Source organism: Dicentrarchus labrax, unplaced genomic scaffold (genome assembly GCF_905237075.1).
Source record: "Dicentrarchus labrax unplaced genomic scaffold, dlabrax2021, whole genome shotgun sequence".
NCBI lineage: Eukaryota > Metazoa > Chordata > Actinopteri > Moronidae > Dicentrarchus > Dicentrarchus labrax.
The window spans coordinates 5,983,874-6,010,189 of NW_026136703.1; the positions used below are offsets into that span (position 1 = coordinate 5,983,874).

At 39.9% G+C, this 26,316-nt stretch overlaps 1 protein-coding gene across 2 annotated transcripts in view; it reads left to right on the forward strand.

The window, feature by feature from the left end:
- Positions 1–26,316, forward strand: part of alk (ALK receptor tyrosine kinase) — a 310,223-nt gene that overhangs the window by 243,220 nt on the left and 40,687 nt on the right. For both annotated transcript variants that reach the window (XM_051395754.1, XM_051395755.1), the window contains exons 6-10: positions 14,298–14,429; positions 19,012–19,146; positions 20,104–20,204; positions 22,713–22,885; positions 24,974–25,068. In XM_051395754.1, coding sequence (XP_051251714.1) covers positions 14,298–14,429; positions 19,012–19,146; positions 20,104–20,204; positions 22,713–22,885; positions 24,974–25,068 — 636 coding nt within the window. The remainder of the gene's footprint in view (positions 1–14,297; positions 14,430–19,011; positions 19,147–20,103; positions 20,205–22,712; positions 22,886–24,973; positions 25,069–26,316) is intronic.

Sequence of the window (26,316 nt, forward strand, 5' to 3'; positions counted from 1 at the left end):
CTGCATCTGGTTGTCAAATATGTAAATGCATGTGAGAAAGAGAGGAAGTGAGAGAGATAATGAAAAAGACAAAACAATGAACATTTAACTTTAACTCCTGCTTTAACCTAGACTATGCTAATCTTAAACTTAAAACTAAGTCCTTGTTCTTAAAGTTGTGCTTCATATAAGGGCTGAGAGAATAAGACACTTCTCCAAATTGTTCCTGGAATCACTTTGCATGAAAGTACAAAACAAAAAAAAACACAACAGTTCCTTAAATCCACACACACACACACACACACACACACACACACACACACACACACACACACACACACACACACACACACACACACACATAAACAATCTATCCCACTAGAGCATCAGTGATTCTTTGTCTAACTGTCCTTTCTGTCACTGTAAGGAAAGGGCATAGCGGGTGCTGATTTGCTCATGCAAATCTAGCCTCGGTTGAACAGTGTCTAATTGTTCTCTACTCTGGGTTCACTGTGTTCCTCTTACCAGGCAGCACATAAGCCATGGCTAGTAGAAAGAAAAAAGCATGCAGACGTGCTGTACTCTCCTCAGGCACCACCTGGGTCCCCAGTAGAACACCCACTACACACATCCCACTCTCAAACTAAACCTTAATCCGTCTCGGCACGCTCACCGTGTGGCCTCGCCGTATTTTGCGGTGTTCTAAACCTCCCCCACTTTCCCCTCCAGCACCTGTCACAAACCTGGGCTCAAATTACCTTCCTTCCTACCTAGCGCAGAACATGAAGCCAAGGTGCTCGATTAAGGCTCTCATACTCATTCCCTGGCAAGGACAGTTGTTTGCTGTATTTCTTCCTCTTCTTCTTTTAAAAGTTGCTGAGTACTGCTATTAATGACATGTATTTTCAAGCTTTTGGGGCAAAGCCTAGTCCAAACTTGGGTTTGACTAATTGGATTTAATTTGGACATAATGGTTTGAAGTTTTCAGCACAGAGAAGTCTTTGGACATGTTTTATGTTTCTTAGTGGTATGGTTGCATAATGGTTTCCTGCAGACAGAAAAGCGTGATTTGTACAAAAAAATTCTCCAATCAGTGAGAGAGAAAAACATGCTAATGATTCATTTCATTTACGCCCTCTTGTGGTACGTTATTACGTATTGTCTTTTGGGAATGTCTGCCTTAAGATATTAACAGTCAGAAGTCATAATGTTCTCCACTTACTGTCAGCTGATTCAAATTAATCTAAATCACATACATAAATGTAGTCTTAATCAGCTCTCCTTGTGATCTTTTGAATCTGAATTGGAAATTTAACAATGTCCATTTCCTCCCTCTCAGTTGTTTTCTTAAGCAGAAAGGCAGCGATTACTCAAGCCAGTGAAGTGTGAGGAGATATAGTCAATACAGGATAAATAAATGGAGCAGTGTCTGACTTCTTTCTCCATACCCTTCCACTTTAATTAACTCATCAGTCACAGGGCCAACAAGCAATCCAATTTGTTGCCCCTAAAGTGACTTGTGTGGTTATATGCCTATCTACAGAGCTCATCCTCTTGACAGGAAGTTAGAATCCCGCCTTCTGCTAGTATTTTTCTGATGGCTGTGGCACAGCCGCACAGAGAACGTAATTATTCAAGCACAGCAAACCCCGTCAATGACACTCTTAACCTCCTACAGTTTCTCATCCTGGAAGTAAACAGAAACTACTGTGATGATTGACAAGCTCATTACCAGATTGTGTCAACAGAAGATTTGACTTTGCCTCTAAGGCAAAAGTACTAAGGCAAGGCAGAAGGTCAAATTTGCCTTCACACTTATAACAATGTTTGTCCATTGAAGAGCATATTTGTATATGAGCACATGTATTACCCTGCAAACTGTCACAATTCATTTTTCCAACTGGACATGTAGCTGAGACAAGGCAGCGGTGAACCCCGTGGGAATTTGAACCAGTGACCTTCCCTTCCATGGCCCATTTCCCTAACCATTACACCTTGCTGCTGCGGGCCCTTAATGGAGCGTTACGGCGAGTCTATACTTTGCGATTAGGTACACTGCAGCGTGAGGGTGTCCCTAGGCCCATCAATCACACCCGACCCTGTGTAGTCAATGAGGGAAATGGGTTTGGTGAAAGCCGGTGGAGTGGACAGAGTTTCACCAAACCCATTTCCCTCATTGCCTCCACAGGGCCGGGTGTGATTGATGGGCCTAGGGACATGTGGATGGATGAGCGATGTTTTTTTTAGAGAGAAAAAAAAAAGCCATTCAGTATCACTGTGGTACTGAGACTAGCCTTTAAATACACAGAATATATCCAGTTTAAGCCTTTAATTGAGTTTTCAATTTCATTTTGACTGCATGAATAAAATAAACTCATCCCTCGAGCTTTTGTTATTGGGTTACAAGCACAGGCTGATATTTAACAAAAATAAAACCCTCACACTGTAACAACAATCACACTCGTTTTTATGAAATTAAAAGAATGTCAAATTTTCAGAAAGTGTATAAGGTTTGAGGGATGTCATACAGTGATGCAGTGCCCCATAAGGATGAGTGATAGAGTATAACTACATAACATTCCAAGTTTCCCATCAGTCGTGTATAGACTCATCAGCTCTGAATTGGCTCATCAATCCATAGAAGCACGTGTGCAGACTGAATAATGTCACAAAGTGTGATTTTTCTCCGAAACACACCCTGTATGTAGATCTTCAGATGTTTGTTCAAGATTTGCCTCCTGCAATGTCCATGCTGGATCAGTTCTTTTAACGAAATTCTACTTGTAAAGTTTTCAGTTGCAGGATCAAACTTATAATGTAAACTTTTGTGCTAATTAACATCAACATTTACTGTTAGAGGCCTCTGGCTTAAGATTCTCAAAGCTTTCATGTTTAATTTGAACCAGGCAACTATGCAGCTTTCAGACCATAGCTCCAGATCGTATTAAAACTGTTCTTCTATTTACCTTTTAAATTAAGATTAATATACACCGATAAGCCATAACATTATGAGCACTGACAGGTGAACTGAATAACATTGATTATCTGGTTATCATGGCTCCTGTCAGTGGGTGGGATATATTAGGCAGCAAGTCAACATTTTGACCTCTAGTGTTTTGTTAGAAGAAGGAAAAATTGGCAGCGTGAGGATTTGAGGAACTTTGACAAGGGCCAAGTTGTGTACATATCTTCCCATGTTTCTTATACTCCATATGTGTGCAAGAAAGAACCATTTGGAATTAAATCAGTGAAAGTTTGACTAACACAGGGCCCACATACACAAAGGGTAGGCACTTAAAAAAAAAGAACAGCTAAAGCTGGTCTTTGTAATGCTTATCATTTCAATTTTCCATATAACAATCAATAAAGGAAAATTATATTTTTGGTTAATTGTAAAATAAAATTGTGAAATTGATTTTTAAAATTCAGTCTATGGAAAAATCTATTGGAAAGAGGAAAATCTGAAAATCTGAGTACTTTAATTTCTATCCATGCCTTTGGATCTAAAAGCCTGACTCAACTTGCATCTGATTGGCCAGTGGGGGCACCCATCGTCACATCTGCTTCCAAGCATTACATCCAGTCTCCAGACTGTCATGGCTGCTTACATGGGCAATTACTGTCGGCGAGTCATATGCTTTCAGAGATATATATGGTACTTTTCCCATATAGGGTAGGATGAAATCTTAGACATAACTGCATTTGAAACTGTAGTTTACTGTCTGCACCGCCTGGTTTACGTTAACTTAACCAAGTTTCAGTCTAATCTTGTGCTATATTTTCACTACATACAGTATGTATGGCTCGACTCCACTTGCTTTTTGTTACCACTACTTGGTTTCCACTGTAGGTAGTACTTTACATTGTGCCCCCTCAACGTAGGCAGAGCTGAGCATCAGAGAGATGGTATTCCAGCACTTGGGAAGCAACCAAGAAACAACAGGGAGTTTTACTTTGGTCTTGAGAAGCTGCAGCCTTTATTCATTGACAAACTGTAGCCTACCCTGTACACTTACTGCCAGATTGACAACTTCACTGCTGTCTTTTCTTTTGCACTGTTCACACTTCATCAGTGGTCTGCAGTGTTTTCACGTCACCTTTTAGTATTAGCTCTAGGTTTTTTAATTGCTTGAAACTTAAACCCAGTTGATACCAAAATAACTACCACATACTATCCAAACGGATAGTTGAAAAGTGTCTTTAAAGCACGAAGCACAAGCCTGCAGTCAGCAGTACAGCTGATGTGTTCTATCTTTAATTGACTATATATATATATATACACAGCTGGCCACACTGAGTTGATATTGAACTGTTTAATAATTAATTAGGAAACGTGGTCTGATCTGGAGTGTGCGTTGGAATGTGTCTTTGGTGCTGAAGTCAAGTTACTGCAAATACCACAGTTGTTTCAGGCAGGCAGTATGTGTTGCTACATAATTGTATTGACATTGTTAGTGTGTGTGTTCATTAGATTGAAATACCTGCTGGATTTAGCTGTACGGCTGATTATTGGATGCATTTTTACCCTTTAGACGTTATAACTTGTTGACGCTAATCAAATGTTTACATTTGCACATCAGATATTAGGAATGAGTGTCTTTCACCAACTCCATTGTACTTGCAATAGGTTTCACTGGCATTTGAATTCCCCCATGCTAGCAGAAATTAAAGTAAAACAGAGTCAACGTGCAGGTAGAGTGCCCTTAGGATATAAAATCAAATAGTGTTCCTGAAACAGAAAAAGTGCTGAAATGTCTGCGTCACATGAAAAATGTTGCGATAATTAGAATATAACATTTAACTAAATTCTGGCGTACCTTTCATATAGTAGTGTTCTTTTTTATTTATAGTCTGCGTACCTCCTTGTGTGAAAGTGTATAGCTTTTGCATAACACAATACAACAGCATCAACTCATACAAATTTTAATGGGAACATCTGTAAAACTGTGAAGTTTAAATTTCATAATGATATGGTAGTAAGGTCAGTATCAGAGTGGATACAGATCTAGTATATTCTGTACATTTGCAGTTATAAAACATCAAAGTCTTCAAAAAAAAAATTCTCTTATTGTTTGGAATCAATAGAAATATCAAGTTGCATATTGACTGGTTATCTTCTATCCATTCTATATATAAATGGAAATTCAAATGCTTTGTTGAGCAACTACTGTAAAAGGGTCCCCACTGACTACAAATATAAATTCAGGTCTTTAAAGCATATTGCCATCTCCAGATAGGCCATATTTTCTACACAACATAATATAACCGGTTTTCATTCAGCATTTGTTTTATTAACTTCAGTGTGGATTTCACTATGTGCCTGCGGGCAACTATTAAAATAACCAAACTAAAAAATCATTTTTGATCACAAGAAACTCATTGCATCTCAGTTTTATAAGCACATTAAGATAAGTATATTAAAAGGAGGCACTCATGAGTTCATCCACTTGCCAGATCTACTTGGAGGTAATTTTGACTGATATTCTTTCCTATTGATGCAGGATCTGTTGCTCTTTTGATTGCTCATGATACTCTTAGATCTCTTGAAAACTTGCTGGAGGTCACACATTACTAGCCCAAAGAGAATGCCCAGTGACAAAAAAAAGTAGGAGTAACTGAAAAGCAAAAAACACAACTCATCAATTAACAGAAGATATAACAAGCCAAGATAAGGCGCTATCTGGCAGTACTAAGCTTCATCACATTCTACCTCTAATCTCTTGCCTTAGGCCTTTCCGCGAGCAGCATCCCCTCAACACAAACTGGCTTTCTGTTGCAGGCACCTTTCCAAGGCAATCTACACAGGCAGTTTCGTTTTAAGATATTGAGTAAGTGTTAAATGGCCCAGGGCACCAAGTAGAGTGTTCCCAGCATACATATGCCAAATGGAACAGATGTCTAAATCAACCCTGACCTGGCACGGAGGAGGACATTTCTGGATCTTATGGACTTAAGCATCATTGGAGAAAAGTCAGTCATTAAGATACAGCAATCCTAAATCTCATTTCACTCTGTAGGGGGGACATTTGTATGTGGAATGCTGGCATGAAATACTTATTCTAGCTATTGACTTACTTCTATCCATTTAATTTCAAACGGCAGGCTTTACTGTGTTGTACATTATAAGTACTTATGTGGCTACGTTCTTGCAGTTTATGTGAATTTTCATCTGTTTTCACAGAAGTCTGTAAGAGAAATGCTTTCATGGACTATGTTGGAATCTCTAAAGAGGACTTGCTAAGTATTGTCTGGCCTTTACTGCTCAATCTACAACTAATGCAAACTCTTTATGTCCTTAGTAAGTACTTACTGACATGTCCCAACACCCGGTGAAGTAATAGTTGAGACAGTGGTGTTAACAAACCTATCATTCTTTTTTGGTTATGGAGCAGTAAAAGATTATAGATATAAAATTATAATTATTTCTCCCTTTGAGATGAAGAAATCAATTCTGCATATATATCCTCAACCCTTCATATTTTGAACCTTAAAGTTTGTGCAGTGATTTGATTTCTTGTTTGGAATGGATCCAAAACTACTCCCCTGTAATCAAACCAAAAACCTATTGTACAATAAGGACACACTTTACACTGAAGAATCAAAGCCCTCCAGTATAATGCTGATGGTTTTAAATAACAGAAAGGCTGCAATCTCACCATAACTACTCTGTCTGTGGGACAGATGCTTTGATGTCAATGTATTCTGTCAGTAACAATGTTTACTTAGTCTCATGGACAAGGTGTGGTCACGCAGGAGCCCTCAGAGATGAGAAAAGGCATCATGTGATGCTTTGTGACTCATGAGCAAGATACAGAGACATGATAATGTATTTTGTATATTTCAAGGAAATACCACACAAAGTGCAGATCAAAACATAAAGAATCATTCCCTCAAGTTTCAGCCTTGATCGTACTTTGCACAAACTAGAGTTTATAGCAAAATGTTTTATGAAGTCAGACCACCAGCCGGCAAAGTAAAGAATGACCTGCGTGTCCAACTATTGGATGGATTGCTATGGCATATCGGCATAAGTGATCCCCCTTTTTATTTCTTTAGTGCCACCATGAGGTTCACATTTGTGAAAAAAAACTTTATTTGGTTCATGACCAAATAACATTGATGACATGACATTCCCATCAGTATAGGTCATACGTTGTGTTTACTACTAATTAGCAAATGTTAGCATGCCTGACACCCTAAACTAAGATGGCATAAACCTAGCACCTTTCTAGTCTTCTGACCACTCAAAGCACTTTACACTATTGTCACAATCACCACACTGATTTCAACTGCTAATCAGAAACAGAACCTAATCCCATTCACACACATTAAAACACAGATGGCACAGCATCGGGAGCAATTTGGGCTTCAGTATCTTGTTCAAGGAGCAAGACAGACCAATTAGTGGACAATCCCGCTCTACCTGCTGAGCCACAGCCGCCCCTGCTGAACATATCCCTGCGTAACAGCATGTTAGCATTGACATTGTCAGCATATTAGCATTTAGCTCATGGCCCCATTGTGTCAAAGTACACTCTCACAGAGCTGCTAACATGATTGTAGAACCTTAGTGTTGTTACTGTTAGTATTCCCTACATGGTAGTCTCTTACAAAAGTTTGGTCAGAATGGATCAGGATGATTACAAAATTGGAAATGATGGCCCCTCTTGAATAAAGTAGTTTACTTTGCAGCACACAGGTGAGTGCTTATGTAGAGACTTGGCTTTGATGTCTGTGAACCCATCATGGGAAAATTATATTCTAGTGAAATGGGCCCAGAGCTCCACTATATGCCTACTGCATATGCCTCAGCATTATATTTTCTTGCCAGAATAATCTCTCTCTATTCTTTCAACCCTGATAAGACATGAACTCACCAAACTTAAAAAAGCAGAGGAAATACTTCGTCAAATATGCATTGCAATAGATCCATGGGTCAGGTTCTGTATTGCATTGAGTAAAGCAATTTGATTATTCAGACAAAATTTTAATTTATATGTTATATAGCAATGAGTACGTTATATGAGCTGCACCCATTTAATTCACACAATAGCACATTACATCTCTGGGATGTAGAATAGACATTACAGGTATATTTTCATTTTCTCTCTCTACCAGTCTTCTCTTGTGTGTGCCGCTGTGTCTTCAGCAGGGAGCATGACAGATAGTCATAGTGATTGGGCAGAGCTCTGACCAATCGAGCGTGGCTGTGTGCAGTTAATTGAATTCATGAGCGAATACTTCTTGTCCTGTCGACTGTCCAGTGGGAAACTTGGCTGCATCCATCTTCAGCATCCCAGCCACTGTAAATCTCCATGGATGTCTCCAGATTCTGCCTTCAGTGTGGTGGCAAGATAGTGACGTCGCCCTTGCTTGGGTCCCTTGTGATTTTCCTCCCCCGTGACAAAGAACAGTCCTCTATTACGGCATGTGAGATTAGAGAATACACAGTAATGAATGAGCAGAAAAGGATAAATCAGTTCTAAATACTGCTGAAGTGTATACTAGATTCAATCAAGTCTGTGAAGGTCTTTTTTTGTGTGTAGTTCCCAGCTATTCCCAGTCTTCACACACAAAGCACACAAGCATATTTCAAGCCAGGCAATTCTTCAGACATTTTTCTTTTTTTATTGTTGTTGTTTCAGAGCACACATAGGGATTTCTGGATATGACTGACATGCTTGCTCATCTGTAGGAAAACAAAAGCCACATTAATTGCAGTATGAGTCTACCCTCTCCAAGATTCCAGACTGTGTTTCTGCAGCAAGACTGCAGCACGTCCGTCTGTATTCAAATCTACAAGCAATGTCCACCAAACCATAGCTAAAGTTTTATTCAAATGACGAGACAAACTGTTTTGCATGATCTCATGATATCCTGCAGTTTGAGACACCTCTATCAGTGGAATCTCAAAAACGGGATATGCATGACGCAGTTATGCAAAACTGCAAAAATGTTAAGTGTTGAATTGATTTCAACTAGTGCAGCGTGTGAAAAAGGGAACCACTGCTTCCATCACAATGCCCCACTTCTTTATTCTTCTTCATACACCACAACCATGACATTGTTTTGAGCCAGTAGGCTCTTTTTCTGACTTTGAAGATTTTCCACCACCAGTTGCCACCCCCGTAATGATATTGTTCATGCATTTCATCATTTATGAGATTTGTCAGATTTGTTTGTTTTTCGCAATCTTGACAGCACTCAAAACGCTACAGTTAGGAAAAAACTTTGGACATCTCGTCTATTTTTTAGCCTAGATTTTGTCTGTCATTTAATTCCTGTTTTGCTCACTTGTTTTGCTGTTGATCTTGTAGGTAAAGCGTTCCCTGATTTTCATCCTGTAAGCAGACGGCATGTATAAAAGTTGAAAAACTAGGGCATCTTTGCTGGTAATCTGACAAAGGAGATTTTCTGAAAAGGAAGATGAAAAACCAAACTTCAATTTAAAAAAAATATTTAAAACTTAAAAATGGCTCCTTTTGCATATGAAATTATAACTGGGGATATTTTAGGTAATTAGGTGAAAATGATTAAACTGCTACACAAGACCAAAATTTAATATAAGAATATTTTAAGACATTTGGACCATAATATTGTGCTTGCTGTATCTGTTAACATGACTGCATTACATTCAGACTTCATCATTGTGGGACATTATGTAAATATTACCAAGTATGCAGATTGCAAATGGGGGGGGTGTTTCAAACAGGACTTCAGCATGTTATGTAGCAGAACAAAGAATAGCTGGTGACTCTTTTCGGCTGTTAAAATAAAACAATAAATAAAAAAATCCATATATTTTCTCTAATAGAAAAGGGCGTTAACAGTGATAGACAAGTGAAACCTACTCTCCTCGCCTACTGGAATGTCACCAGTGGCAGCCCCAACTGCTACAGCATATATTGATAGCATTTAGATGCTCTAATTGACTCTTGTCTGGTTACTTCTTAATTGTTTAGCAATTATCCACTGGAAGTTGTGAACAATCAATCCTGGTAACCTAGGCATTATAGATTGTGACTGATGACTGTGGATTTCTTCCTGCCTTCCTGACATTTAGACAAAAGCAACAGCAGCTGAGTACTACAGTAAGAAGACTGATGTCTGTCTCATTGTCTTTCCTGTTCCTTCAGCTCTGCAACAGGAGATTAATGTTAGTGTAGACCTGCAACTCTGGCTAAAGCCTTCGGATCTTGAAAAAGACAGGGATGCAGCTAACATTATTTTGGAACTCATTTGTTATGAAGGACTCACTCATCTCATCTCATCTCATCTTCATCCGCTTATCCGGGATCGGGTCGCGGGGGTAGCAAGTCCAGCAGAGGACCCCAAACTTTTCCTTTCCCCGACCACATCGGCCAACTCTGACAGGGGGATCCCGAGGTGTTCCCAGGCCAGCGTTGAGATATAATCTCTCCACCTGGTCCTCGGTCTGCCCCGTGGCCTCTTCCCAGTTGGACGTGCAAGGAACACCTCCCTCGGGAGGTGCCCTGGAGGCATCCTCACCAGATACCCGAGCCATCTAAGCTGGCTCCTTTTGTATGCAAAGGAGAAGCGGCTCTACTCCGAGTCCCTCGCGGATGACCGAGATTCTCACCCTATCCCTAAGGGAGACGCCGGCCACCCTCCTGAGGAAACCCATTTCGGCCGCTTGTATCCGTGATCTCGTTCTTACGGTCATGACCCATCGCTCATGACCATAGGTGAGGGTAGGAACAAAGATTGACCGGTAGATCGAGAGCTTCGCCTTTTGGCTTAACTCTCTTTTCGTGGCAACAGTGCGATACAGGGACCGCAATACCACCCCTGCTGCCCGGATTCTCCGGCCAATCTCCTGCTCCATTCTACCCTCACTCGTGAACAAAACCCTGAGGTACTTAAACTCCTTCACTTGGGGTAAGGACTCACTCCCTAACTGAAGTAGACAATCCACCGGTTTCCTGCTGAGAACCATGGCCTCCGATTTAGAGGTGCTGATCCTCATCCCAGCTGCTTGACACTCAGCTGCGAACCGATCCAGTGAGTGCTGAAGGTCACAGGCCGATGATGCCATCAGGGCCACATCATCCACAAAAAGCAACGATGCAATCCTCAGCGCACCAAACTGCAACCCCCCTTTCAGTTGTTATGAAGGTGGTGATCTGAATGAGACATAGTTGTCATTTTTATCAGAAATATAATGTGCAGTAATAAAAACTAAACATTATGTCAGTTAAGACACCATATGTGTCAATTTATGAAAGCTTCTTGTCCTACAGCATTTATTTCCTTGTGACTGAAATACAGCGTCTTTGTTGATCTCTGAATGGACTTTGTTGCTGCATGCAAGGTTCCTTTTAGTCTCTTGTCTGCTGGGTTTGTTTTCTTTTCTTATGCCTTTTGAACATTTGTCATATACACCTGAAACAATATTCCTTTTAAAGCTGTCAGCAGTGTATCAGGTACAAGAGATTCAAACATGATCTAAATAAGCTCAAGTGAACTGTCAACTGTGCACCTTCTGCACAGCTGTTTACATTGTTTGTGAATAAAACCAGTGTCTTATACCTGCAATTTAAATCTAACATGTTATAGAAGGAAAATTAACTCAGCTTTCTTTGTCAGTGTGTTTCCCGTTTTGTTGTGTTAACAGCCATGCACAGAGACGCTAATTGTTAGCTATTTAACTGTATCCACCTCCATTCCAATGTTTGCACATCTATTTGGTCATTTATCAGCAGCTGCGTGCCCTTTCCAGTCACCTCTCCAGCTCCTCGACATTCATACATCATTCTCCTCACAAGCCAAACCAACCCCCTGAGCACCCGGATAACAAAACTCACTTACTCCCACAGGCAATTCATCCCCCACTGACCCACTTGTTTTCACAATCTGACAAGTGTGATTTAAGAACTGCGGTAGGCCAGGAGTGCAGCGGCCATGTCTGGCTTAACTTACCTGCCCCAGGAGCTTAAAGTTCAACGACATCTCCACTTTGATACTTTTTACTCCCCTGTCATTAAACTAAGATAAATCGATGAATTTACATACCTTGCCCAAAGGTTTCAGTGTACTCCAGATAACTTTTTTCTTTCTTGATAAATCGTTCTGCTTGCGGTGTCAACATTATACAGAGAGGAAGCCACTGAGCACAACCAATGCATAATGCATGTGTTGAGCATGACTCAATACACGTAGCAAAACCACATCCATACCCACACAGTTGGTCATAAATAAACAGACCCCTGCCTTACCTCATTTGAAAAAGATGCTATATTTTCTATCTTCTCTGCTCTTCTGTGAATGTCACATGTAAGACTGTAATTTAAAGTGTGCCGGCATATGCACTGCTCACAGGCTTTAGTTTGTAAAAAGTTGCTGAAAGGAAATTAATTTAGCACTGGCGAAAATGGGTAATTTACTCAGGCTAATACATTTTCAAAGAATTAGAACTGGATTATTCACTGACATGTTAATGTGGCTCTCTGCAGCCATTAAGGCCGTGCCACAATAGTGGACTGTGGGAGGCCCTAGACTAATGTTTTTTGTCCAAAAGAAAATGCCACCCCCTCTTTTGAATCCATTGACTATGGCAGTTTCCCAGTGGGCCTTAAGGTTTCTCAACCACAGTGACAAAAAGGAGGGAAGTATTCTACAAATCAGCCAAAGCTGAGAAATGTTGCCCTCTACTGCACTATAACTAGACAGTAATTTCTGTGCTACTATGATGCAAGATTGTTACCTACAACTGTAGTGACATACTGAAACTTATATGTGTGCTTAAACTTTTTATATTTCATATTTTCCAGTTTCTAGTTCTTGTTTAGTTTTTATAGTTTCTAGTTTAAATTTTGCTTTTGACTACACTGACATATGCAAATGAAATTACATCTAGTACAACCACGCATTTTACCCTGTGAAATGGATCGTATACTGGCTGATCTTCAATTGTATTTGCATCAAATGCATCAAAATAACCGACTTCATCATTACATGCTGTACTTTATAGCACAATTGGCATCAGTCATAAGTACTTCTATCCACTTACAGGAATATTGGTTCGTCTTATCTCGATTGTGTTCTGGATAGTTTACTAGCCTGGCGAGCTAGCTGAGCAGCTAAAAGCAACATCAACATTATTTGGCATTTTCATTGTTTTGTTTATTTACTTCTGACACATAACATTATAAATGTTTTTGTGTTTATTTATGCTGTACTTTATCTTGTCCTGGCACATGTCTGTGAACCTGTCACCCTAATGTAAGTCTGAGCTTGAGAAAAGTGGCACTGAAGGTATATCATCTTGTCACACCGACAATTATGCAACATGAAAAACAAAGAGTACATTCATTACAAACTTCATGTTAAAATTAGTGTAGCATTACTGCCAACTTGTCAGCTCAGCTAACAGCATTTGCTCCATTCACTGCCTCTCCTGTCATGGCCCCCAATGTTATCAGACTTCCGACTCGGAGTTCGTCTAAGTGGAGAACAAATCTACATAATACAGATCAAGGGCAAACTACAGTAAGCTAAGCCAGTCACTCACGATAAGAATCACTTCTCTTTTTTTTTCCTTACGAGAGAGGGAGAGAAACAAGATCCCCATCAGCAGGCAGTTTTTTCCGCTTTACTGTTTTGTTCTCTGTGCTGTGATCAGGTTCTGATGATTAAGGTGGAGGTGAGCAGTCAGTTTCCACAATCTGGAGATAGCGCCGCTCTGATTTGCATAGATATGCAAATGCCCCAGGTTACAGTTGAGTTGTTGAGACCGCTGATATCAATTGGTGTCTGTGTGTGTGTTTGCGTGTGTGTGCTCCCTCCCCTTGTGCTACCTGCTACAGTATCTAGGTCATTGTTTTTTGCTGCTTGTGTTCCTTGTCTGATGGATATGTACTGTATTCAAAGCCAGATGCTTATGCAGCCTGGGCCATGTTATTTATGATGCTACAGGCAGTCTGTGTTATGTTATGTTATGTCATACAGGGTTTACAGTCAGGGGTTACATTAGCCCTTGTCACAGACTGATGTACTTTTATGTAGCAACTGCATATTTTCTGCTGTTTGTAAGTTATGTTTTCCCTAAGCCACTGATTTGTGTTTTGTGTCGAACATATAAATCTAGTAGTGATGCTCAATAAGTAAACTTGGAAAATAATCTGAAGCTCTTTTTCCTCTTTCTATTGTTTCATTTTCTGAGTTTGCTGCCAACAAGCAAATAATAATTTAAACTCTGACTGAGAAAACATTTTGGTTTGCAAAAGGTACTGTAACAATAACTGTGATGAAATCTTCAATGTGACACATTTTCTTCATCTCCCCCTCCTGTTCTTCAGTGTCCTCACCCGGCCCTAACATCACACTGGAGGGCCAGTACCACTGTCACCAGGGGCCTGGGATCCCACTGGACAAACTATGCGACTTCAACACAGACTGTCCACTCGGCGACGACGAAGGCGACCTATGTCGTGAGTACACCGTGATACAGAAGCACGTCTGTTGATAAGAATATGCAAGATGAAATTTACTTACGTGTCAGCCAACCTCCCTGCATTTGTTTCAGCCGTAGTGAGTCGTCTTTAATGAAGCTGTTGCATCCGGCCGAGCAGAGCAACAACTGAGCGTCTGCATGAGCTTTCCTGAAAGAGTGGCAAGGGGAAAGGCAGAAAAAAAAAGACAGCGTAGCTATGCTTGGCTAGCATTTCTCACCCTTGACATATTCCATGGTTGTTATTTCTATCTCTTTGCACATTTGTTTTCTGCTTTTCCCGAGGCCTAGGAGGCACACTCGCCAAGTATGCTGACATCTTATTCACAAGTGAAGTCCCCCAGGCCCTGCTGTTTTTGTGTGTGTGTGTGTGTGTGTGTCTGTGTCTGTGTTTGTCTGTGTGAGTGGTGAGGATCTTTATTTAGTCCTACCTGCATACATACATTTTTTTTATTGTCTTTACAATCTCTAGACTCACAGTTCAAAACTTTTACCCCGTAGATTTTTGTTTTTTTTAGTTGTAGATTTTTCAGTTTTTCACCCATATTAAACCGACCAGAATTAATTTGCTCCTACCCACAGTGCAGGTCAGCCTCCCATGTGGTGCTTATTAAAATGATGGTTGCTCCCTTGTGCTTATAGGTTTTCTAACTATGGGAGCTGAGAGATAAGAGGGTAAAGAGAGGGTGGAAATCCCAGCCAGGCGCACTATCTCTTTCTACTGCAGGGGGACTTATCAGTGCTAATTGGCCCGAGAGGCTAACCCAAGGGTATAATCTCTATTTGAATGGTGTGTGTGTGTGTGTGTGTGTGTGTGTGTGTGTGTGTGTGTGTGTGTGTGTGTGTGTGTGTGTGTGTGTGTGTGTGTGTGTGTGTGTGTGTGTGTGTGTGTGTGTGTGTGTGTGTGTGTGTGTGTGTGTGTGTGTGTGTGTGGCCAGAATTGGAAATTGGAGCATAAATAATGATCAGTAAAACACAAAGCCAGCTTGTACACACCACTGACTTAATTTGGAAACCATCACAGCAATCCTGAATTATGTGATATGGGGACCATAGTAAGACTGGTAATTGTATAATGTATACATGAGTAACAAACAGAGCAAGGAGGCTCTTGTATGATACTTGACACAGACTGATAGGTCTTACAGGGAAAGGCTTATTGCTGCCAGTCGACTGGGAAATGCTTAAAATCTGAGGCCTCTTTTCCTTACATCTCGACATTTTTTCCATTTGTGCCCTCATAATGCGGAGTGCACAGAGGCATGAAGGCCAGCTGTCATTTGCTTTGAATCAAGGTTCTCTCTCTGTCTCTCAATCTATTCTTAAAATAGCAATAACCTTTATCCTTTTGATTAAAAACAAGGACCCACAATCCACGGTTCTTTATCAGTCCACCCTGACAATGTCATATGTGTCTCTTTTTTCTCTTGCTGTCACCTACAGCCTTCTACTGTACCTTAGGCTCCATATTTGTTCAATTTTCATCTCTTTCAGTCGTCACAATTACCCCCTGCTACCCAAATCACATAGTGTTCCCTCTCTGATATCCTATTCTTTATGATCTATCCACGAGTTATCTCCATCTGATTTGATCTATTTAAATCCTTCATAAGCTGTGCCAAGGCTCATTAACAGGAAAAAGCAGAGAGAGGCAGTAGTAACAAACTTAACTTGTGTCAATCACGGAGATTCCTGACATATAAGGGAAATCGAGTCCCTGTGGATTTCCCTCACCATCCTACCCAAGCATCATTATGCATAAACGCATCCCTCACTCTTTGAGAGTCACAGCTTCCTCTGGTAGATCTTAGTCAGTCTAAATTCTGCAGGCACCCCACTGCTTTCCAACATACAGTTCCCCTACAACTACAGAGAAATGTGGTGGTTGCAAGCAGGAATTTAAAGTAGTAATCAGCAAGATTCTTTTTTCATCATCAGTGAAAACAGATCATTGCTCCATTTAAAACACAATGAGGCCAATGCTATCATGTCCCTCTTAAGCTGATTCCAAACTAGTCCCAAACATGCACAGACAGACTAACAACTGTAACTGTAATGATTTCACTGTTAAAACACTGTAATTTCTGTTGAGTGTTTATTATGTCTACATGATCTCTATCACTTTATATGATGTAAAGGAATTATTCATGACACATCATAAGAGCATGCTAGAGTAATAATCACACTTTATTATATGGAGCCTGCCATGGTATTTTTTTATAGGCCGTGTCAAGTTGTCATGACAGACATCAGTTGAGTACGGACGACATTGCACTGAAAGTTACATGTATAATAGAATGACACTCAACATTCATAACAATTCAGAAGGGTTCATGTCAGTTTTCATAAAATAGTAATGGCACAGTGAAGTTAGCCTTATTCACACTTCATTAAATAAAGTGTTTTGGGTTGAATCCTTTCTAGTGTCAAGACAAAGACGGATGGAGAACACTTAGGAAGGCTTGATTGGGTAGAAAAGGGCACAAAGTCGAATGCGACATCATCACAAACTTCTTTATTCATGTCATGAGCAGCTATCATATGATGTGACTTTGAACCTCTGTGCTTTGACTGAAGAACATCTAAGTGACACTAACTGGTTTATGTAACAAGGAGAGTGACTCATAATATCACAAGACACAGAAGAACATGAAATTTACTTATTACCCAAAAAGTCCAGAGAAGCTTTTATTTGCTTTCGAAAAACTTCACAAGAAAACATAAATTTTGGTGTTTACTTTATATTACTTTAAAATAAAAATGTAATGGTGTTACTTTCATGACTTTGGGAGTTTAAAATCTGAAAAGACTTTTGTATTGTGTTTGCTATACTAAAAACTTTTAAAACTAGAGTCATTGATAAAGGAAGCATTTTTCTTGCTTTTCTTCAGTGCCTGCTTTATGATGTCTGCTCAAGCCAGTTTCAGTTCCATTATCTGGATGATCCCATTTCCAAAAAGCACACTGTTATCAGGGCACTCACTGATTCTTATAGGTAATGGGCACTCACAGACAGTAGCTCGGGAACATAAAGCAAACTTAAGGTGAGAACTTTGAAATACTGAAATGAAAGTCACCCCCGCCTCTGTGTTATCATCACTAACTATCCACTGAAGATTTAAGTCTGAAATTAATTTTAAACATTCAGAAACACCTAAAATCTTAAACTATCAATACACTGGAGAAATGCATGTTTATTTTCAATTCTATTAGTATCTTTATATTTTTTGATTAAGAGCAGTGTTAATGTAAACTAAGGGCTATGATGTTACAGGGACAGTGATAAATACAAATGGAGATCCCACTGTGGTTGTTGCATTAAAAATAGTTTTTAAAACTTCTTTTATGCATAAGGGGGTGTTCTTTATACCAAAATCACATTTTAAGAAATTGTAACCCCTGTGTTGTGATACATAGTGTGTGTGTGTGTGTGTGTGTGTGTGTGTGTGTGTGTGTGTGTGTGTGTGTGTGTGTGTGTGTGTGTGCGTGCGTGCGTGCGTGCGTGCGTGCGTGCGTGCGTGCGTGCGTGCGTGTGTGTGTGTACGTACATATATATGTATATACACACATATATAATACTCCATGTTATTTTATTTATTCATATGGCAGGTATTTCAAGTTTTGCCACTGTAGCACCTTGGAAATGATTCAGTGACATTAATTTTAAAAAATGTAGAGCCATATACATATATACACAGCTGTTATCTATAAGTTTTGATAGACCGGAAAATAGTCTTGAAAGTGAAAAATTCAGTCAGAAAATGTGCCTTTTGCAAAATAGTTGGTGTTTAAATATTTGCACTACCTAAGTTGTATTTGATTTATTCTGTCAGTTACTTAACCAAACATAAAAGGAGAAACCTTGTTTGCAAATCAAGGAATTTGCACTTTTCATTAAACAACAGTGTGGAAATAAGGAGAGAGACCACACAGACATGCCTATCTCTTTTTGTGGTTACACAAGCACTACACAATCCAATTAACCGTTTTCACTGTATTGCTGCTGTACACACTAACTTTGTAAATTGTAGTCAGCAGTAAAAATGTTTCTGAGGCTTATGCCATTCTGTGAAGTGATTTCAAGTTGATTGCCACCCCCAAAACACATCATGTCACCACCTCAGCTTTCTCATTTCCCCCCAGACCCTCTTCCTGTTCCTCTACTCTGTCCTATCTCTCCCTCCAGACACTTCAGGCCTTTTCCATTTTCTGCTTCTGTTTCTAGAGTCACTCTGAGTGCCCACCACCATCATCACCGCACCTCAACCCTAATTTTCGCCAACACATTTAGTCCTGTGAGCCATTAGTCTTCCACCCCCTGCATGCCTCTCTCCTCCCAACCTCTTTGACTTCGCTGTCGCTCAACACCTTGATCCCCAGTCCCCACCTCACCCCTGTCCTTTTTCTCCTTGGCAGTTTGGCAGTCAGTGTTCACTCCATTCTCTCTTCTCTAGCCCCCCTGCCGGGCCTGTCTACTCATTATATGCCTCCCCGCCTCCTCCCCCTCCTTATGATCTTTTCCTCTCCTCCCCTGATATATTCTCTCTCCTGTATCTCCTCAGGTCATTTTCTCAATGGCAGCTACTGCTCTTTTGAAGAGGGCGAGTGCAGTTGGCAGTCAATAACAGGCCGCAGTCTCTACTGGAGAAGACTCCAGTCACCAGCCAAGGCTACCAGACAGGGCTGCCCATCATCAGGTGGCTCATGCATGTCTCTTATGATAACACTGTTTTAATCAAATGATGAAGTGCCATATTTTTAGGACTTCTGTTGGTATACAGAAGTGTTAATGTCTCATTAGACTTGGGGATTTTAAACCAATGACCTTGAATATTTGAGTCTAAGAGAATGTGGAAAGATAACTAAAATCTCTGATGTGTCAGACTCAGACATGTTGTCTTGTTCAGAGCTCAGAGTGCTACAAAGAGAATCCCACTGGGTGTAAAAGCTGCAGCACGTAAACTCCATCCTAGTCCTACATGTGCAGTTCATTGTCAGTGCAGTGACTCGAGTGTGATGAGATTTTAAAGCCTTGGTTTGCAGAGTCTTGTTTTTCTTCGCAACTATTTACAGAAGTCTCAGAGGTAGTCTGGGGAACCTATAAATGGAGCATTGTAATTTTAGACCATATTTGGTGATTTTATATATGAGACATTCTCAGTATATTACTGATTTTATATATGAGACATTCTCAGTATATTACTGCCACAACATGATGGATAACTAAAGTTAACTGTATTGTTCAATGCTGTCACTCTGTAGAACTGTGCTTTTGTCAAACATTGTTCTTAGGGAATTCATTGAAAACAAATCACTTAAGTTATGCATCAAAGTAGAGCAAAGGGAGATCAAATATGCCAACAGCTCACTTTGGCTACAGTGATATTTCAAAACCTCCATATATATTGTAAGACTTTTTGTTCAGTTTTATATCCTGGATTTTTTATTGTGTGTAACAAGTTCCATTTCTGACACTTTTCTTTTTCTCTGTGTGTGTGTGTGTGTGTGTGTGTGTGTGTGTGTGTGTGTGTGTGTGTGTGTGTGTGTGTGTGTGTGTGTGTGTGTGTGTGTGTGTGTGTGTGTGTGTGTGTGTGTGTGTGTGTGTGTGTGTGTGTGTGTGTGTGTGTGTGTGTGTGTGTGTGTGTTTGTTAAAGGTGCTACATTCACTGTGGAAGGCCAGTCCAAAAGCCAACGTGGCTCAGCATTACTGAGGAGTCCTCTCTTTCCTCCTCCTCTAAGAAACTCCCCTTGCACTGTGAGTAAAGCAGGCCTATAGTGTGTTTTCTCCACACTATCAGATTGTACATGTCTGGAAGCAACGTCTAATTCTCAGACATACACCTAAAAACGCAGCTCAAATGTACACAGTTGACATTTCACTCAGCCCTACCCCCCGTAGTTGCTGTTGCTATCTATTGAGCTGTCTGTCATCTCACAGCACACATGCAGTTTTCAATGATGAGGTGTCAGATTTGCCCCTCCAAATTCACAGTAATTTTTGCAACAATGGGTCTTGATTTCACACAGCAATAGATATAAGCGGTCTTCTCATTTCTATCTGATGACCTGGATTTTCTCGACTGAAATTACAGCTCTGGTTGGCTATTTTATAGTAAGCTTGCAAATGCTAAAGCTAGGACCCTCCGTTTTAATGGTTACTATAGAAAAACAAACATTTTATAATAGTTCTATATCACATAAAGCTGTCTGAATATGTCTGAATACGTGTGCTCAACTGACTCTCGCCTGAACACTGACAGGCCGGCCAAGTTTTGGATTTCTGTACAATGTGCTCCCCTAGTCACCAGCAAATACACATGGACAATTTATTTTGCCACTTTACTACGAAACAGCAAATATAAAAGATATATGATTCTTATTGTATTTGAAATGTACCATAAGCTATGTGTTGACATTTTGCATTATGTGATAATAAAAAGATAACTGTAAAAAAATAATAGAATTTTCAGAGAAGGCTATTTAGTTTCATTTTTCACCAGTGTTTTTCAGTAAGATTTTTTTAAAGATTATTTTGGCCATTTTTGCCTTAATTGGATAGGGACAGAGACCAAATGGGGAAAAAAGAGGGGTGTGACATGCAGCAAAGGTCACCGGCTAGTTGAACCAGATGAACCATGGTTGCAGCCATGTAGCCATGTGGGATCTGCTGTAACTATTTGGCTACCAAGATGCTCCTCAGTAAAACTTTTTGTTTGGTTGCTGAAGCAGTAGTAAACTTTCTTAATTTCGTATGCTAATTTCTTCAGGAACAGCTCAAAATTCAAACAGTAATGTCCCGAGACGGCAGGTTAACACTGTGCGACCTGTATTTGCTGAAAGATCCCAACAGACAGTGAGGTTGACCTCGTCAATCACAGTTTGTATCTACTGACCTATTTGGAAAAATATTAGAAGTCATGCATTATTCAGATCATGATGCTCACAGAGCAGGTCTCAGGGGGTTGTGTACTTGAAGTCTTGATTGATGCTGTTGCATCTAGCATTTAGAGTTATGTTAGTTATTTTAATATTGCTCAGCACGGCGACCTTTGGCCTTCTGCATGTGTACTTTTTGGAGGCAAGGAGTGTCTTGAGGTGAGAGAAGCTGAGACAGAAGCGAGGGATGGAGGTGGGACGATGATCCAAAGTTCAAGAGGTCAAAAAACATGATAATAAGGAAGACGGAGGAGAAATACAGTCAATCTCGACAAGAAAAACACGCAAAGGAAATAGACGCAAGGAGGACAGAGAAAATAAGCAAAAAAGAAAAGAATAAGAGTGTAGGAGGAGAAGCCTGCTGCTGCTCAGGTGTGAATTAGAGGAGTGCAGTGGAGGCAGTACGATCCCAATGCAGACCCTGCCTCCCAGCTCCTTGGCACAAAGCCAAAGATTAGCCGTGATTCCAGATTAACACTCTAAATCCTTCTCTCTACACTGAACTGGTGCTGTTCAATCTAGCCTGTCTGCTCTTGGACAACTATGTTGAGGATATTAGTTTTGGGTATTAGCTACAGACCACGTTCGCTTTCATGTCGTGCCCAGTGTGCACTGTGCAGTGCCTGTAATCTTGATGTTTAAACGGTCACCATGTGGTCCACTGACAATGATAAGGACCACAACCTGCTATTGACAAGCACAATGCAAGCACTCGGCATTAAAAGTGTTGAATTCAGTTGTCTGGGTTGTGTCGTCTCTACGTGTACTTTTCATCAGGCTTAAGCCAGCATCTGTTCCACTTAAATGGTGAAGCGAGAATTATGTTCTTGGCTTCAATAAAATGCTGCAGAGGGACATGGTCACATCGTATGCTTGTTAGCAAGCTTTGGATTCAGACTTCCTTTTACTATTTAATCCCTGCGATGGCCTGTGTGTTGTGTGTCCAGGTTTTCTCCTACCATATCCTTCCTGGAAACAGCAAAATGAGATTGATTTGTGCTGAAGCATGTAGGAGCAGCACAGATAGCAAAATAACCATAATTACCATACTTGTTGAATTCTATTTATCTTAGAATAGTTAGAACAGAAAAGATGGCTGTTGCTTATTAATCTCAGTGCAATTTTAAATGAATCCCTTCCTTGTCTGATAACACTCTTGGTTGATTTTTCATCTATTCAACAATATTCAAAGGAATTTAAAATTGCTGTCTGATTTCATATACTAACACACATTATCTGTCAGCATCTACCTCAAAATTCAACACTCTAACATTGTGCTCACCTTTACTGCATTTTGTTAACTCAAAATTCCACCTTACTTCAACAGGTGCGATTCTGGATGTGTTCTGGAGGCTTACAGAAGGGGTCACTGTCTTTGTGGATCGTGGAGAACAGTACAGGCCCTGAGGAGCAGCGCAGACTGTGGCATTCAGCCAGTGAACCCAAATCTGAAAGGGGATGGAAATTCATCATACTTCCCCTTTATGGACTGGCAGACTGGTACGACAAACCCTTACCTGTTTCACCACATCAACAGGAAGTTTGATTATATCAAGCTCCATGTTTGGATTGTCTGAAAGCATCAAACTGGAAGTGTTAAAGAGCAAAGAAGTCATCCAACTTTAATCCTCCAACACACAGACAGATACTTAAGTGCTCTCACAGCAAAGAAAGTCTTAGGAAGCAGAACCAACAAACTCCTCTTCCTTATTTCCACCTCTCATAAATGCAGAATTTCAACATTTACATTCCATTTTCTGGGAAACATTTCCTCTCAACTCCACAAAATTAATGAATCCCATAGGGGCTCTAGTTTTATGCCATGGACCTGCCATGTGTACAGTTGTATACAATAGCCCCCTCTCTTTTTTATCCCACTTGTCTGTGATAAAGAGAGTAGAAATCAATACACAAGGCTCTACCCAACCTACCGCCTTCCAATTAGCTATGGCCTGATTTCCCCCAAAAAAGAGAGAAATGCAACAAAATAGAATAAAGCAAGAAGAAAGAGAAACCCCAGATAAAGTGGTTCATCTCTGTTTGCCTGACTGGGGGTTTCTTTTCCATTCAAGCTTGGATAATCCTGCTCCCCTGAGAGTGATTAATTTTTGATTCCTGGGTTATGTAGTCAGCTGTGCTTGTGCTCTTAATTAGAATGTCATGTCCGTAACCACTAGGTGAACCTGCCACTCTTTGCATAGTGACCTTTGTAGAGCTTAAATAGAATCAGAAATACAGCCTGAAGTGCAGACAAAAGTCAGGACATAACCGACAGTATATGTAGACTCTGAATGTGAGTGTTGTTGGCTTTGAGGACCTTTGGGTTGACAACAAGAATGGAGGTACAGTAGGACTGCCATCAGGTTTATGTAACAACACACATTAAATTATAAAACTGACAGATACAAATCTGGATTACCTGGAAACCTTTAATTGTACTTTAGCCCTTTACTCAGATCTACGCTTCAGATTGCCTTCGTATTTAATTTAAAACTCAGCCGTTGACACTTCACAGCACTGTTAATTGTACGTGCAACAAACACTTCTTCTTTTAATGGGCTAATAAGTGAGAAGATGAATTTTCTGAAAATTAGAATAAATTCTACTTAATTGTTACTGTTACTTATGGGCTGTGGCCACATTAATGTTACGGGGAGAGGAAAACTGTATTAAACTGTAGTCAGTTCACTGGAGAGTATGTAGCAGAAAAATCTGCAAATTAACGTGGAATTCATTAAACAAGGAGGAATAAAACAGAAGTTCAGTGTGTCAATACAAGACCTGGAAGGGTCCTTCATAAAAAGAGTTGGAACCCTGCTGATGGTGTAGAAGAGGAATGCCTTTTTAATCAGAAGTAATGTTCACTGTAGGTTATGTTACTGACAGTTGCAGCCACAGACAGCCACAGACAACTTCTTGTGAACGTCACTCTTAAAGCTAAAACATGTAAAACAAGTTAATAAACAGAATGATGAGAAACTCATCCAACTCTGCAACCACAAAAACATTTACAGTTTTCTTCCACAGTACATAATAAAATAGTTTGACATTTTGGGAAAAACGCTTAATTGCTTCCTTGCCTGAGAGGTAAATGAGAAGATCAATACCACTCTCACGTCAACTCCGGAAAATAGCAAATTGTCATTTTTACCCTTTGGTTTAAAGATTATCAAATAAAATATAATGTGTTAGTTAGTGAGCTTTAGAGAGGCTGGTATGTGGATTTTGTATTTTTGCAAAGAGCCAGGCTAGTTCTGTTTAGTCTTTATGCTAAGCTACATACTGCTACTGGCTACAGCTTCATCTTTACAGTACAGGCATTATATTAGTATCAATACTTTAATCTAACTCTTGGTGTGAAAGTAGATAAGCATATTCTTTTGTATCTGCTGAAAGAATGAACAGTTCTTAACAATACAGACTGAGCTGTCATAAGGCATACAATGCACACCTTCAAAAGCCAAATCTCACTTTTTTTCCCCACATTTTTCTTAAGCACAATACATTCTTCCTTACATCATTTCAGTCAGAGGCTATCCAACCATTCAGAGGTTGTGAGGTAGTTAAAACAGCTCTGTCTCTCCGCAGGTTCTGGCTGCAGTTCAGCACAGAAGATGGACCTGGACGCGGTTCAGCCATCTCTCTTGACAACATCTCTTTTAGTATGGACTGCTTCCTGGCATGTGAGTACTATAAAAATGTCTTGAGTCTTTCTTTTTCCACTCTCACTTCATCAGACCTCAGTTGAATTAATGGGAGTTCTTTGACTGATTGGTTGATTGATTGACCGTGACTAGCACGAAGGGGGAAAAACAATTAAATTCATAATCAATACAGGTCTGCCCTTTGTTCATGTTTTACAGAGAAATTATTTGACTGAGTGGCAGTTTTGTAGACTTTGAAGCATTCATCAAGGACGTTTACCATGATTTATTCACTTCAATACCATTGAAATTCTCCAAACAATTCTCCATCCACACAACTAAAATAAATTGTAAAAATCCTAGCAAGTCCTTTAAACATCTACTGTCTTAGAAATAATATCTTTTATTAAAGGTGTTGCAGCTTTTCGTAGATATACATTGATAAAACCTTATGGAACGGATATCTACATGTGTTATTACATTCCTTTAGCACACTGTTTGAGAACGTTTGATGGATCCTGAAATGTCAGAACAGTTAAAATCTGTCATAATATAGCTTGCTGATTGATAAGGGCTACTGTTCCAATGTTGTATTGCGGGCTCATAAAGGTCAAAACTCACGTCACCTCTCTGGATATTTTTGTGTTATAATTGAGATGGTTTATCAGTATAAAAACAGGAGTAAGATGACAACCGAGTCTGGCATCAGGAGAATGAAAGGTTAGGAGTTCAGTGCCTGCCTTCATCTCTGCCTATCTGGAGAAACCTGTTTGAACTGTGACAGGAATAATAATGTCTGAGCATCTTTGTACCTGAATATAGCTCTGACAATGAGACCAGTGTTGAAATGAAGCTGTGTTAAACTGACTACATTCTGGCCAAGAGGCAGGGGCACGCGTGTCACCCTCAGACACAGTGTGATTATTTTCTTCCTGCTTTAATTTGATACATCGTGATGCTGGTTGGATTAGAAAACTGACCCTGACAAGTTATGTTGTCTATGGTGTGAATGTATTGGTGTCATTACTGCAAATGGTAAATTCAAGATAACATGTTGAAAACTGTTGAGTTGTGATTAATTAGAGCAATTAAAACACATTGTTTAGATACCAGTTTTCATTCAAATGTACTATGAGAATGGTGATGAATGTGACTGATACACACTAAACAACAATTTATTTTATATTCACTTTTGGATTACATTATGGCTGAATTTATTCATCAACAACAAATATAATCTGAACTTTATTGCTCTAATTGTAAAATACAATCAGTTAACATGACTTC